Source organism: Rhinatrema bivittatum, chromosome 2 (genome assembly GCF_901001135.1).
Source record: "Rhinatrema bivittatum chromosome 2, aRhiBiv1.1, whole genome shotgun sequence".
NCBI classification, from domain to species: Eukaryota; Metazoa; Chordata; class Amphibia; order Gymnophiona; family Rhinatrematidae; genus Rhinatrema; species Rhinatrema bivittatum.
In genome coordinates, this window is record NC_042616.1 from 393503988 (window position 1) to 393520707 (window position 16720).

The 16720-nt window shown below is 40.4% G+C and overlaps 1 protein-coding gene across 1 annotated transcript in view; it reads left to right on the forward strand.

Annotated features, from left to right (window-relative positions):
* The window catches only part of MARCH6 (membrane associated ring-CH-type finger 6), a 305795-nt gene that overhangs the window by 171500 nt on the left and 117575 nt on the right, over positions 1-16720 (forward strand). Inside the window, exons 15-17 of the mRNA XM_029590037.1 lie at positions 12213-12347; positions 14128-14247; positions 15160-15260. Of these exons, the coding sequence (XP_029445897.1) occupies positions 12213-12347; positions 14128-14247; positions 15160-15260 (356 nt within the window). The remainder of the gene's footprint in view (positions 1-12212; positions 12348-14127; positions 14248-15159; positions 15261-16720) is intronic.

Sequence of the window (16720 nt, forward strand, 5' to 3'; positions counted from 1 at the left end):
TTTTGAACCCCTTGATGGTATAGTGTTAGTCTTTCTTGGACAATGGCCATATTCCAGTTCAGTGGTTCAACGCTATCCTGGGCACACCTAATCTGTTTAGTTTTTCAGGATATCCATAGTAAATATGATTGAAATACATTGGCATACCATGGAGACCCATTGTGGATGTCTTGGAAAAACAGACTGATTTGGTATGTCTCCAAGACTGAGCTGGGACATAGTGATTCAGTGCATGGTTAAGACTTATGATTTGACACTTTCAGAATGTCCATACTTAAAATGTGGTTGAAATTTAATTTTACTATTGAGGTGCCGTGTACTGGTGATTAGGTCATGTCATGCTTTTTAATACTATGGATATAATCTGTAGCCTGTTAACTTGTAACTCACACCCAGCTAAGGATCAAATTACTATTGTACTCTTATTGTAATACCCAAGGCTGTTGAAATCTTTTTGAACTCCTTGGTTGGAAAAGCATGATATAAATAGATAATACTGGGGACCCTCACTCTCTATGGCAATATGCCAGGGTTCTTGCCTAGTGAGGTGGTATTCTAGGTGGGTTTCTTCATTTAACAGCATGTGCTTCCAAACTCAAACCTTTGATTTTGGCTTCCTTGATCTTTGCTATCTCAGTATCTTATTTTTTCTCTTTTGGGATTTGATCTTTTTGTGCCTAAGATCGTGGGCATATCAATGCTAACATGTATAAGGTTCAAGTTTATTGCATAGGTTTTTGGTATTTCTTGCAGTTTTGACTGTGGCGATGGTGAATTTGCTTTCCATGGTGCCTCAGTGCTTCTTCCAAAGTAGTTGTGTCTTGGTACCACTCAGAGTAACAACAGAAATCCTTTGGTATTTAAATATCTTTTGATGCATTAGAACTTCTTACTAGGCTGTTATTGTGTAGAGGCTCCAGTGTTGCCTGTTTTTTGGGGGTTTTTTTTTTTGTAATGGTGCATGTGTATTCTGTTAATCTGTCCTTGATGTTGCTGTGCATTAGTGCTTTTCTGACGTTTTTCTATCAGAGAAACATCTTGAGTACTCTTCTGTGTACCACTTTGATGGTAATGCTGTTCAGAAAGAATGGATACCCTACTGAAGTCACTAATACATGGGTGCTTTCTGAGGAAGTTGGATTATTTATTGTGCAATAATAAAAACATAGAAATGACAGCAGAAGAAGACCAAACAGCCCATCCAGTCTGCCCAGCAAGCTTCGCACTTTTTTTTTCTCGTACTTATCTGTTACTCTTGGCTCTTAGTAACCTTTTGGTTCTATTTCCCTTCCACCCCCACCATTAATGTAGAGAGCAGTGTTGGAACTGCATCTAAGTGAAATATCTTAATTAGCTTAATTAGTTAGGGGTAGTAACCGCTGCAATAAACAAGCTACACCCATGCTTATTTGTTTACCCAGACTATGTAATTCAGTCCTTGTTGGTTGTTATTTGTATATAGGTCCACTTTTCTTCATTCCCCCTGCCATTGAAGCAGAGAGGTATGCTGGATATGTGTGAAGCATCAGACTTTCTCCCCTGCCGTTGAAGCAGAGAGCTATGCTGTTGAAAGTGAAGAATCAAGCTTATTTGGTTTGGGGTAGTAACCGCTGTAACAAGCAAGCTACTCCCTGCTTTTTTGTGAATGTAAATCCTTTTTTTCCACATTCATTCACGTCCTCTAGACTTTATGGATCCACAGTGTTTATCCCACACCCCTTTGAAGTCCTTCACAGTTCTGGTCTTCACCACTTCCTCCGGAAGGGCATTCCAGGCATCCACCACCCTCTCTGTGAAGAAATACTTCCTGACATTGGTTCTGTGTTTTGGTCTTACTGTCTGAAATTTGCATTTGTCTGATCTGGTGATGCTGTACAGAGTTTTGATGGTTCTACACTGTTAGGCATAGGGATCTAGAATTGCTTCATTTCTCAGAACAATAATATTTAGAAATTGTTCTCTATAGCACTTCCCAAACACTTAGCCAGTGTGATCCCACTTTAACACTTGAAAAATCACACAACCTCAGACAATAACCAAAACAAAAATAGGCTTCATTCTCTTTCTTCACTCACCCTACTAAACGAAAGCAGGGAAGCAGTGGCAGCAACAGTCAGTGCAGGACCTTTGGGTTTTTGCATGCCCATAGGCCACAGCCCTGTCATAAGTTTCTGGTCTAACATGAATCCTATGCTGGAGAAGGGGGTGGGTCCTGTGAAGTGTATTAGCTCACAGCTTCCATACTGACAGGTGTAGAGTTGGAGGCCTTTGGAAAGAGAGGGAGCAGCCCTGTTTATGATTCCAAGCTGTTGATTTTGTAACTCCCATTTTGGGTCATGAGCCACAATTTGAGAACCACTGGTTCAGTGCTTCAGTAATGTAATGCTTCATAGTAACATGTAACATAGTAACGAAGGCAGAAAAAGACCAAATGATCCATTCAGTCTGCTCAGCAAGCTTCCCACGGCAGTAACTGCTGCTCCATGCAGGTTGCCCCCATGATTCTGTTGAGGGTAGCAACTGCTGCTCTGTGCAGGTTACCCCCAGGCCCACTACCCCCATGCTTTTTTTTTTTTTTTTTTTCATTCTTTCCCATCCTCTAGCCTTTAGTGACCACAGTGTTTATCCCATGCCCTTTTGAAATCCTTCACGGTTTTAGTCTTCACCACTTCCTCCAGAAGGTCATTGCAGCCATCCACCACCCTCTCCGTGAAGAAATATTTTCCTGCATAGGATCTAAGTTTTCCTCCCAGGAGTTTCAAATCGTGACACCCTAGTTCTACTAAATTGTTTCCTATGGAAAAGGTCTATTGTTGACCATGGACCATTAAAACCTTTCAAGTATCCGAAGGTCTGTATCATATCACCCCTGCGCCTCATCTCCTCCAGGGTATACATATTCAGGTTCTTCAGCCTCTCCTCATAAGGCATTCGATGGAAACCACCCACCATTTTGGTCCCCCTCTCTGGACTGCCTCCATCCTGTCTGTCCTTTTTGAGATAGTCTCCAGAAATGAATACAGTACTCCAGGTGAGGCCTCACCAAACACCTGACAATGGAATTATCACTTCCCTTTTCTTAATAGATATTCCTCTCTCTATACAGCCCAGCATTCTTCTGGCTTTAGCTATCGCCCTGTCGCATTGCTTCGCCAACTTCAGGTCATTAGACCAGTGGTTCTCAACCTTTTTCCCATCGTGACACACCCGGATAGGCCACGTTCACATGTGTGACACACTGCTAATTACAATTTACGGCGGAAATAAAAAGTAAAGGTCCGGAAATTATTTTTATTGTTTAAAATGACACAAGGAAAAGATACATATTCTGTCTGAACAGAAATTTCATAAATAGTAAACATCCCACACCAAAACAGCACCAATTTCCAGCACTTAAACAGTAACCACCTTACCTAAGAAAAGGCAACACTGAAATATTACACCAGGCCTTAAGACACCAATATATCTCCTATTAGGAAAACGAACCAAGTCAGGCTGCTGTAGAGCCCTACACAGAAACTACACGCCAGCAGAAAACCTCACCTGAATCACGTGCTGTCCCTCACCTAACATAGAATAAAGAGACCAAAACGCATAACAAGAAGCATGCAGAAAAAACTGAATTGGAAACTGCAACAAGCCAGAGTCTCTGTATGCAGTGTAATAAAGGAAAAAAGAAACATCACCCATCCTTATAAAACAAATCAAGAAATATAAAATCAGTAGCAGTAAAACCATACTAACAAAAAGAACAGATTATTTCGAAACAGCTGATGAGTAGAATATCCAATAATTAAAAACTCATATAAAAAATTTCTAGATACCAATAAAATATTTCAAAATAGCAGACACAAAGACCCAGTAATGAAAAATAAGGATACAAAAATGTTTTTGCTCTGCATACCTGGAAACGTTTGGTATCCAGGTGTCCTGAGATTGTTTTGAATTAGCAGGAGGAGGGGTGGTTTGCTTGGAACTTTCTCCTCTGTCGCATACCAACGCTCTCTCTCACTGGCTCTGTTACACACCTATACACACATGCTCTGACACACACATATACACATGTTTTTTCTCTCACTTAATTACACATTTACACACATGCTGTCTATCTTTTCACGCTTACACACACAAGCTTTCAATCACACACATACATGCTGTCTTTTTCTCTCACACACAGACTGTCACATGCTTACAAACATGCTCTCTCTCATTTACACTCAGGCTCTCAATCACATATTCACATGCTCCCTCACCTAAACCAGCTCTCAATCTCACACAGACACACATGCTCTCTCTCTTACTTATACACACAGGCTCTTAATCATACATACGCATGATCTCTCTCACACACAAAGGATCTCAATCATACACACATACTCTTTCACCCAAACAGGTTTGCAATCTCAAACTTACACATATAGGTTCCCAATTGTAAACTCTCTCTCTCTCTTCCCCCCCCCCCCCCCCCGGAACTAGCGGCAGCAGCAGCCTCCTCCCAACCCCTACCTCCTTCATTTTCAGCCCTCGCGGAGGAGTCCCATCGGCCACGGGGGTTGACTCTCTTCTTCATTTCCCTCCGAGCCGCGCTGCACATTCTTCAGACCGCGCCTCTCTTCTGTTCTTCGGGCCGACACTGACCACACTAGCATGGTCTCTTCTTCCCGTGCACACACCCGATGCTCACCACTTCCTCTTTCGGGCTGCGGGGGGCGGGAAGAAGAGACCATGCCGATGACTCCAGCTGTCCTGCCGCATTCCGCCTGGGCTGACAGCATTTTAAGCCCGGGCGGAGGAGGACCGGGGAGCAGCTGGGTCAGCGGGAGACCGGGAAGTGTGGCGACACACCTGCGTGTTCTTGGCGACACACCGGTTGAGAACCACTGCATTAGACACTATCACCCCAAGGTCTCTCTCCTATTCTGTGCACATCAGCCCTTCACCCCACAATACATACAGTTCTTTTGAATTACCACACTCCAGATGCATGACTCTGCACTTCTTGGCATTGATTCTCAGCTGCCATATCTTCAACTCTTCCATTTTCCTTAACTCCCGTCTCATTCTTTCTACTCCTTCTGGCATGACCACTCTGTTGCAGATCTTAGAATCATCCGCAAATAGACAAACTTTACCTTCTATCCTTCTGCAGTGTTGCTCACAAAGATGTTGAACAGAAATGGTCCCAACACCAATCCCTGCGGCACTCCACTTAACACCATTCTCTCTTCAGAGTAGGTTACATTTATCATTACACTTTGTCTTCTATCCATCAACCAGTTTGTAATCCGTGCCACCACCTTGGAGCTCACCCCCAAGCTTCTCATTTTGTTGATGAGTCTTCTATGTGGGACTGTATGAAAAGCTTTACTAAAATTCAAGTAAATTACTTCGAGCGCTCTTCCCTGATCCAGCTCTTTAGTCACCCAATCAAAGAAATCAATCAGATTTGTCTAATAGGACCTTCCTCTGGTGAAACCATGCTCTCTCGGGTCCAGCAATCCTCCTGACTGTAGATAATTCACTATCCTTTCATTCAGCAGAATATCCATTAAATTTACCACTACTGAGGTGATGTAACCGGCCTGTAGTTTCCAGCCTCTTCTTTTGTATAGCGGGACCACCACCGCTCTTCTCCATTCACTAGGCACCACACCCTTTTCCAGGGATCTATTGAACAGTTCACACAGCAGACCTGCCAGCACATCTCTAAGCTCCCTCAGTATTCTGGGATGAACCTCATCAGGCCCCATGGCTTTGTCCACTTTGTTTTCATAGCTCTTCCCATACATTCTCTTCCGTAACTGTAATTTCGTCTACTGCACCTCCTTCTGCAGTTATGTTAACAAGTGACTGTCCTTCTCCAGGGTCTTCCTTAGTGAACACTGAACTGAAATATTTGTTTAATATTTCTGCCATTTCTTCATCTCTCTCCACCCATTGATCCTTATCACTTTTCACTATGGACCCTTCTCCTTTGATGTATCTGAAAAATGTTTTGTCACCTCGCTTTACTCCTTGGCAATCCTTTCCTTCGCCTGACTTTTTGCTTTCTTGATTACTCTTTGTCTCCCTCAGTTTCGCCAGATAATCCTCCCTGTGTTCCTCTTTTTTTGGGATCCTTTATATTTCTTAAAAGCTGCTTTTGCTTTTATTATATCAGCCACCTCCTTTGTGAGCCAGATTGGTTTCTTATTTCTCTTACTTTTGTTTACTTTTCTAACATAGTTTGTTGCTTTTGTAATTGCTCCTTTTAGTTTTGCCCACTGTTATTCCACCTCTCCCATTTTCTCCCAGTCTTCAAGTTCATCCTCCAGGAATTTTCCCATTTTGGCAAAGTCTCCATTTTTGAACTGCAAAACTCTGGTTTTTGTGTGATTTCTCCATAACCTATTTGCGATATAAAACCATACCGTTTGATCACTGGTGCTGAGGTGGGCACCCAGCTGGACATTAGAAATATTATCTCCATTAGGGGGCACTAACCCTAGTATAACTCCCTCCCTCATGGGTTCCATTACCATTTGTTTGAACAGAGCCCCTTGCAGGGTATCCACTATCTCTCTACTTCTGTTAGATTCCACAGAAGGGATTCTCCAGTCCACGTCCGGCAAATTAAAATATCCAACAATCAACACATCTTCTTTCCTTCCCACATTTCGTATGTCTTCTTTCACCTCTCTGTCTAGTTCTTCTATTTGAGTCATAGGCCTGTAAACCACTACAGTAAAAATGGATGCACCATCCTCTTCTTTTTTTTTTTTTGACGCCCTTAATGCTTCTCTACCCCCAAATCCTTGCAGTTCAGTTGCTTGGATATTGTTTTTGACATAGAGCTGCTCCTCCCCCTTTTCTGTCCTCTCTGTCCTTCCTTAAGTTATAACCTGGTATGGCCGTATCCCAATCAAGAGATTCCATGAACCATATCTCCGCCTCCACCATTAAGGCTTGCTGGTCTGGGATTTTATTGCCCAGACTGCAAGCATTAGTGCTCATAGCACTCCAGTTTTGATTGATCTGATTAGAGCTTTTCTTAGGCTTGGTTTTTGCCTTATTCAGCTGACCTTTGTTATCCCCGTCATCCTTCTTTGTTGTTGTATTTGTTTTTGTGGTTCGGGGGTGACGCTCCATTCTCCTCCTGCCACCCCCATTTAGTTTAAATGCCTTGTGGCATAGGATTTGAATTTATCCCTTAGTATCCCTTTTCCTGCCACAGACAAATGTAAGCCATCTTGGACATAGAGACCTTTTCTATTCCATAAATTGCCCCAGCCTCCAATATATCCAAACGTTGTTCCTTGCACCAAATTTTGAACCGTGCATTGAATTTATGTATATTACTTAGTCTCTTTCCCCTTTCCATGAGCAGGTAAGACTTCTGAAAAGGCAATAGTCTTTGCCATGTGACCAGTCTGCTTCGCCAGAGACGGGAAGTCTCTCTGTACCACTTGGATATGCTGTTTCTAGCAAGGTCATTGGTTCCCAGATGGATGATATCAACTTCAAAGTCCTTGCTGCCGCCTTTGATTGCATTGACTATTTGAATAGCATTTTTACCGGCTGAAGATTCCAGAAAGCTTTTGACTATAGTGTTTCCCTCGAAAAGAGTTTCCAAATTGGTGCCTCTAATTAGTTGTCTCTCCTAGCATAATGAGCTTGGTCTGATGGTTATTGTTTATTTTGGAATTTTTTTGTGTACTGGATTTCTTCCTTGTCAAATGCCTCTTCAATCTCCCTCACTTTAGCTTCTTCATTATGTAATACAGAGAAGGTATTTTGTTTTTGTGTCACTTGAGCGGGCGTGTCTCCTCATCGCAGGTCTTACTCTACCAGAGTCCACAGTAATCCATTTGTCCCTAGGTTGCAGTACAATACTTGTAAGTCGGGAGGGACATATGGGCTTCAGACTTATGAAGGATGAGTGTCTATGGGTCACATGTCTTGTCCTATCTGTGCCCACAGTAAACCACTTTTTCATGAGCTTTTGAGTTCTCCTTGGTAATGGTGAAACAGTTCCTGAATTATACTGTAGAGTGGGTGTGGATTCCTTGTTGTTTTCTGATATTCTCTTTATTGCAGCTAATTCAGTTTTAAGGTAAGCCAATTCCTCTTTCATGGAACAGAGTTCTGAACAAATGGGGCAAGCCCTAAATTTCCAGATGTTTTGCTGCAAAATTGTTACACAATTGTTACATTGGATAGTCCTCATTTTGTTCAATTGATGTGATAGAGAACCTAAGGAATTGCTAAACTTCTAAATTATCTTGTTTCTAATTCTTTATCCAGGTGGATTATATTAGAAGAACAAGCCTGTGGGTGGGTGGGTAGTGGGGTAGGGTGGGAGGAAAATTAAACTGTGGACGCTTTGGTTTCAAGTTACTTTCAACAGCTCCCCCAATTCCTAGTAGAACCAATATTCTGAGTTCCTCAGTTCAATAACAGACTTGGAAATTTAAAAAAATGACTTGCTTATCTGCTGCTGAGCTCTTTTAAAAAGCCTCTGGTCAGTCTTGCATCCAGCACATGTGCTTAGAGAGCCTGTCTCCAATACAGGTAGTTGTACAGCCCTCCCCCAATTAACTAGATGGAACCAGTTTTTATGGCACCTAGTGACTCTGTTTTGATTTTAAAAATTTAAAGCCAGTGTCAGTTTACTCAGCCAGACAACACTAAATTCAAAAAGGAAACCAGAGAAAAGACTGCAAAGAAAGAACAGTATCAAAATAAAAGCTTTTTTCCTATATATAGTTTGGGTTTTTTTTTTGTAAAGCTTATTCAATCACACCTACAGTTTACAGCACAACACAAACTTGTAAACTAATAAACTGTTTGCCAGCAAAAACAATCCTTCCAACCTTACAATGAGAAGAGCAAGGAGAGAATTAGAAGATATATTAATTATGTATTCTTAAAACTTATCTGCTGCTGAGCTCTTTTAAAAAGCCTCTGGTTAGTCTTGCATCCAGGACAACATGTCCTGGATTTAACAAAATTTAAAGTGTCTGGTGCCATCTGGACTTCATTAATTAGATAATTTTTAGGACACAGGGCAATCTAAGTCAGTGTAATTTAAATTTCTCTTAAGAGCTTAGCTTTTGTTGATGCATCAGTGCTTACATTTTTCTGAGCCTACTCATACCTGCAGAAACTGTTATTGCGGTCTATTATGCAGTTTTCTTATTTGCTAGTCGTACACACATTTGGGTCATATAAATCCATGGGAAATATTACTTTCAGCTTACAAGAGTTAGTCAAGTTACCCATCATCTAAGCATAGTTATTTTTATCATAGATTCACATAGACTGGAATAAGCATGCTACAGTAAATCTCTCTCCATAGCAACATAAGCTGTTAGTTTGTGAATTCATTATGAGCATATCTTTGCTGTAGCATGTGTGGGTGCTTTAGAACGTTGTGTTGGTGTTTGAACTTTTAGGGCCTGATACATAAGAACATGCCATACTGGGTCAGTCCAAGGGTCCATCAAGCCCAGCATCCTGTTTCCAACAGTGGCCAGTCCAGGTCATAAGAACCTGGCAAGTACCCAAAAACTAAGTCTATCCCACGTTACCGTTGCTAGTAATAGCAGTGGTTATCTAAGTCAACTTAATAGCAGGTAATGTACTTCTCCTCCAAGAACTTATCCAATCCTTTTTAAACACAGCTATACTAACTGCACTAACCACATTTTCTGGCAACAAATTCCAGAGTTTAATTGTGCGTTGAGTGAAAAAGAACTTTCTCTGATTAGTTTTAAATGTGCCACATGCTAACTTCATGGAGTGCCCCCTAGTCTTTCTATTATCTGAAAGAGTAAAAAACCGATTCACATCTATCACATTCATGATTTTAAACACCTCTCTCATCCCCCTCAGCCATCTCTTCTCCAAGCTGAAAAGTCCTAACCTCTTTAGTCTTTCCTCATAGGGGAGCTGTTCCATCCCCTTTATCATTTTGGTTGCCCTTCTCTGTACCTTCTCCATCGCAACTATATCTTTTTTTAAGAATGGGCGACCAGAATTGTACACAGTATTCAAGGTGTGGTGTCACCATGGAGCGATATAGAGGCATTATGACATTTTCCGTTTTATTAACCATTCCCTTCCTAATAATTCCTAACAGATTGTTGTCCTATGCTATTCCTCAGTCCTCTGTAGTTTTTTATATTTTGACATTCAAGGCTTTTAGCTGTTCCATTTGAGAAGTGCCTTAAACTAGACAGTTCTCAGATCAGAGGGTTCTGGTACCTTTGAAATCATCTTGATATCCCGTTTCACTTTTTATTCAGACAGGTTAATGACACAATTTGTGCCTAATGAGCATATTAGTGTTTGCTTCACTGGACCTTTTTCCAACTGACCAGGAAAAGGTCTGGCTAACTCTTCAAATCCTTTAGTGGAAGTTTGTTATATGGTTGTGAAGTAACCATTTAAATTAAGCAGCAAGGTAAAGGGTTACTGTTCAATCCTTTAAATGCTAATGCCTACTGCTGTGAGCCAGGGACCCACTTATGCCTGCAGCAGATTGGCTGAGTCCCCTGTTAGGGCAGGCTGTGCCATCATTGGCCTGCCTGGGACGTGTGTGGGCATGTCTGAGAGAGAGAGGTGGGATGGGGGGGGAGTGTGTAGGCACATCAGGGTTGGGGGGCTCCCCTCCTGTAGCTTCAGGTGACTGTTTTCAATGTATCATTTAATCCAGGGGAGTTTAGCTCCAGCCCTCAAGAGCCACAAGCAGACCTGGTTTCAGGATACCCATAATGCAGTGTTTCTCAACAAGTATGCCTTCAGACCTGATCAGGTGTGCCATGAAAAAATCACTACTACCTGATTCTCAGATTTAGACCAACACCTGGGCACTACTCTCAGCACCTCGAGTCACCAACGTAAACATGTAGGAACACCTGTCTGATAACATGTGTACTCATGCATGCCTCTTCCTAGCTACAGCATAAGCCCTGGAGTGTGGAAATTGAGCAGCATGCAGGGCATGGATAGCCAGGCCAGCTTTGTTTGGCACATACATTGCAGACAGCACCTCTTAATTTTCCTCCCCTTGAGCCTCCTGCTTTGAGTCCTTCCAGCCTTTGTCTTATCCCCAGGCTGAGTGAAACAGGGAGAACGGTGCACAGAACATTGAATGTAATTCATTCTGAGTATTGGGAGCAGCAAAGGAGGACCTTTTGACAGTCAAATGTGCAGCCAGCATAACTAACTCAACTGCCCACATCACACTGACTTCTTCCTCCTTCTGGATTTGTACATAGAGGAAACCAGCCAGTTGTGATGAGTACATGTCTCCTCTTTCCCTTTATTTTAAAACTTGGAAGATAGACTGATAGTTGTCTGTACTTCTCTAGCTCTTCTTTTGACCACATGCATCCTCCATATCTGCATTGCCTGCCCTGTGCAGGTTGGTGTGCCAAACAATATTTTTGTTAATGTAGGTGCCTTGGACTTGAAAAAGTTGGGAAACACTGTTCTAACATATGTTTTATGTATGGTCTGTCTGAGATCTGTGCCAAAGCTTAGTCATCTTTAGTTTTCCTTTTTTTCAGCCATTATTTGCTCCATATTCCAGAAGAATGGTCCCTTAGTGTCAAGTTCCATATACAATTTCACACATAACCGCCCCCCCCCCAATCAGTGAGAATTCATAGAACAAAAAATACTTTGAATAGCAATTACAGACCAGCTTTACTGGAGGTATAAAGGGATGAAATTCCGTTAGAAAAATCTTAAAGCCCTGGAGGAGGAGGGTATTGTCCCTTTAATGGTCTGAGTTTTATTGTGTTCTCAGTAAATATATAACAGTATTTACTCTTGTAGCAGTAGTTGTACTGTGGCTTACAATATTTCAGCATTTATATAGTGCCCTAAACCAGAGTTCATTACAGCAAATTACATACAAATACAATGAAGAGTCCCAGCCCCCAGAGAGTATACAGTCTAAGTGGGTACCTGAGACAAGGGGAGATGATGATTTGTCCAGTGCTATAAGGCATGGCAGTAGCAAAGGCAAAATTTGAACGGTTGAGTTAAATTCTGAATGAATGGATTGGTTTTTTTTTTTTTGGTTTTTTTTGTTTTTTAAATCCCAGAAATTCTATTTAGTAAAGGGAAGATGCCAAAAGGAATTTTTTAATTAAACAATCATAAAATGCAAGGAAGTATGCAGTAGTTTAAAACCTGTATTCGTTCATCTGCTTTATTTGCAGGAGATGTTTGACGCTACCTTGAAGGACCGAGAATTAAGCTTTCAATCTGCCCCTGGAACCACAATGTTTCTGCATTGGCTAGTGGGAATGGTTTATGTCTTTTATTTTGCATCCTTTATTCTTTTATTACGAGAGGTGAGGGTTTTTTTTAACTGTTAAAATAAACATGTCAGCACATAACAAGAGGTGAGTTTTAATAGCAAAATAATGCAATCATTTCAGGATTGGTAATGTCATTTTACTGTTACAGTGAAGTTTTAAATAAAGCAGTATGATTACTGGGTTAATCTATTTGGATTCAAAGAAATAAAGGTCAATAAGTAAGTTGTAGGTGCTAACATTTTATTGGACTGGCTTAATATGTTTGTGATGAGCTTTTCAAAATTATACCATCTGTATCAGATCAGTGCAAAGAAAAAACAACCAAAACTTGCAGAATCTAGTCATGAATATATTTAGTCAGTAACCTATAACATTTGACCTTAATTTCTACATAATGAATGGTTCAAGAATCCAAACATTTTTTTTCAGCAATCCTACTTTAGGATTCATAGAAATATTAGCAACATCTACATATTATTGCTAACTAATTTCCTTTGCCAATGCCAAAAGGAATTTTTAAAAATAAATATTGTATTACTTTTAATAATGCTCATTGGAAATATTAAAAACATTCATTGTACAATGAAAGGTGATTTGTTGAAAGATGGACCTTTTACATATTCACTGATTTTTATTTTTTTTTACCTTTTTTACCCAGTCCAGGCCTTATCTATTTTCTTTGCTATATTTGGCTAGCCCTGTCGCCTTTTTATCTATAGAAGAAGATATGCATGTATACACAAACACATGCTTGCTATTCGTCTAGTCAGGCCAGTTCTTATGAACAGGTTATGCGAACCAGCAGATGGAGACATAGATCAAGAAGTTCGCTGATATCACCCTTCATATATTCCTGTACTGACATCAGCCTGCCAGTATTCAGTCTCCAGCAGATGATAGATATACATTATTGTGCAATGGAATCAGCCCTAGCTAAATGGAGTTAAGGTGTTTTAGGCTCTTGAAGTGACAATATAGGCTCCCTCCCTCAGTTGAGCCAGTTTCTGCCGGTGGCTGGACCAAACAAGGAGGGCTCCAGAGGTAATGTTTAATATACCCTCCCTCTGTTCAGTGGGCTGGTTCCAGAAGGGCTTCTAGGAGAATAAGGTGGTAATATGCTGATTTTCCCTTCCTGCTTTTCTTCTAGCCCTTGAAAGAGGGTGTCTTATTCCCCCCTTTTCCTTGTCCCTGAGTAACTGCTGGGTTTGTCTGTGCCTTGTCAGTTTTTGTGTGTTTTCCTTTGAGAATTAAAAAAAAAAAAAAAGACAGAAGGGACCAATCAGGGAGAAGGTCCATTTCACTTGGAGAGGTTTTTAATTAGCGGGCCTTTCTGCTGGTGGCATTCTTGTTACCTTGCAACTACAGCTCTAGTCCCCTAATTGTGTAAGAATCATGTTACTTTGTTTCCTCATTTAGTTCATTTTGTATCTGTAGCATGAAAACTGAACTGATTATCCACTGAGAGGAGCTGGGAATAGATATGCAGAAAGAAAACACGTAGATGGTTTGCACTACTTGTATGAACATTGTAGTGTTGGGAGTATATTCAGTAGAACTAAAATATTCATGTCAAGATGTAAAGGTTAAAACCCCCCCCCCCCCCCCAAAAAACCTGATAGTATGGTGGAAATTGAAATTTCAGTTGAAGTTCACCAACAAACAGAAAACTAAACATGTGCAATTCACAAAGGATAGCTGTTGAAATTTACTTATCCTTTATACTGGGCCTGAAGTTGTTTATACATGCATAGTTTTAATAATTTGCCATGCTGTCACAGAAGTTGTCAGTTTTTAACTGTTACTACCATTATAGGTGCTGAGACCTGGTGTCCTTTGGTTTTTGAGGAATTTGAATGATCCCGATTTTAATCCAGTTCAAGAAATGATACATCTGCCCATTTATAGGCATCTCAGGAGATTTATTTTATCAGTGGTATGTAGCCTATTTTAATTGCTTTTATGTTGTCATTGAAACCTTTTGCTTTCCCCAGAACATGATTTAAATAGTATATGTCTGGATATAAGCCCTGGGTTTATGTAAATGCGGTATATTTCAATCCATCTAGTATATTTCCACACTGCCCAGTCCATGAGCCAACTGAGACTGGGCAAATTGTGTGAGATGACAGTGGCACACTTGAGGTACACAGATGACAAGAAAAGCTTGTTAAAATTTTTAATTTGTTTAACTTGGGAGCCTTTGAAGAACCAGACATGCAAAATGTGCATCAAGATAGGTCCTGTCACCACATTTTGATTGATTTTTATATTGCCACTTTCACGTTTTTAAATATTCACAGTGACAAGGTCTGTTAAAAGGAATTTCTAGAATACATAGTATATAATTTTAATAACTTAAGCTGGACCCTTGAAGTAGCACATTAAAGAACTACTTTTTCCATATTTTGTGGAGAAGGGTTATAGGTCTGGCAACATTTACAGGCCTATGCAAAGTATATTAATTGGATGCTAGAACATGTGGTAACAGCCAATTATTGCTAATGGGCCCTATTCACTAAAGTTTAATGAGCATTATTGCACATTAGCATGCAGTACACTCTTTAGTGATTCTGGCTGCATGTATGAAACAATGTGATTTGCAAACATTCTCTTTTGTATCATAATACTTACATTTCCTATTTTGCCTTTGGATACCAAGAGCAGCTTATTGGGTGCTTCCCCTTGTAGAACTTGCTTTTCAGATAAAACAGTTTCATCTGATGTATAGAATGGGAGAAAAATGTTTAAACTTTGCAAGGTTTTGTTTCATTGGCCTTCTAATATTGGGCATCGACGAAATTACTGGTTTAAAATCTACAGGGTGTTTTTATGTTTCTCTTTGCAGATTGTCTTTGGATCAATTGTCTTACTCATGCTTTGGCTTCCTATTCGAATTATTAAGCAGTTGCTGCCTACTTTCTTACCATATAATGTGATGCTATACAGGTAATTTTTTTATAAAATGCTGCCAGTGATTTCACTTCATTGTTTTATTTGGGTCCCATCAGGAAGTTATCTCGTATAACCTTACACATTTTCTTCCATGGCCTTCATGTTGCTTCTTTGCTAAGTTTGTAATGCATACAGGCCTGTTTAAAGGCCTTTTAGTGACACTCTGAGACTAGCCAGTAGGTATTAGCTAAGTTATGTTTTGGAAGGTTATAGACACAATATTCTTTCTATATTAAGGAAAACAAAAAAGTATTATAGTATCAGTATGCTGAAACCCTACCTTTTTTAGATACAGATTTCAATCACAGACATCTATCACATAAACATTGGAAATAGACAGAAACAATGAGTTGTCTTATTAACATTTGAGATTCTACCTTTTCCTATCATCAGTAGATAAGGGTAACCTTCATGCAGCAGCAATTGCTACCCATAATAAAAATATTAAAAAAAAAATAAATTACTGAATAGATTGGATCACTTGCGTATTTTTCTGCTGTCATTTACTATATCGGGGGTTCTCAACCCAGTCCTCTGGACCCACCTAGTCAGTCATAATTTCAGGATATCCACAATTAATATGTATAATAGATCTGCATGCAATGAAGGCAGTGCATGCAAATTTACTTCATACATATATTCATTGCGGGTTAGAGAGAAAAACTTGTTTTGCATGGTTTACTTTTATACTATAAAATGGTTTAGTTCAAACAATTGTATGGTGTTAAAGGTTTTGGTTTTTGTTTTTGGTTAAAGCTGTATGGTAACCATGTTAGTCCACATGATTGCTCGGGAAAAGTGATGTTTTTATTGGATTAATTTTATACAAGCAGGATGGCAGTCCTCATAAGTGGGTAACATCAGATGGAGCCTGGTACCAAAGTTCTCAAAGTTTCTAGAACTTTTGAGCATGTTCCGCCTGGCATGGGCTGCATGCCATACTGCCACACATCCATGCGGGGGAGCACTTTCAGTCTCATGTTTTCCATGGAGCTCACCGGTCACAGATCTTTGCTGTCCCTGGATCCTTTGTGTTACTTCCTGGCAGGAACCATTCATCACAGGGCCCCGTGATCTATCTTCTTCCCTCTTTAGTTCCCTAAGTAGGTATTTGTCAGTTTTATAAGTTTCCATACATTTTTTACATTCGTGTGGTGCAGCAATTCGATTTCACCGCACTAGTTTTTTGTTCAGTTCCCCAAGAGAAGTCTGCTAGTGGCTTCAAGAGGTGCTCCTTATGTGTCAGGGGCAGGCCTTTCATGGTTCCCTGTGATAATGTCATCCTGTGCCAGGAGGCCAGCCATGATGTCTAGATATGTCAACTTTGGCGTTATGGAAAAGCACTTCAAGAACCATAAATCTGGCCCATCAATTTCAATGGACTTAAAAGCTGCATTGGATGCTGGCGATGTGTCTGCATTGAACCCCCTCAACATTGAGCACTGGGAAACACC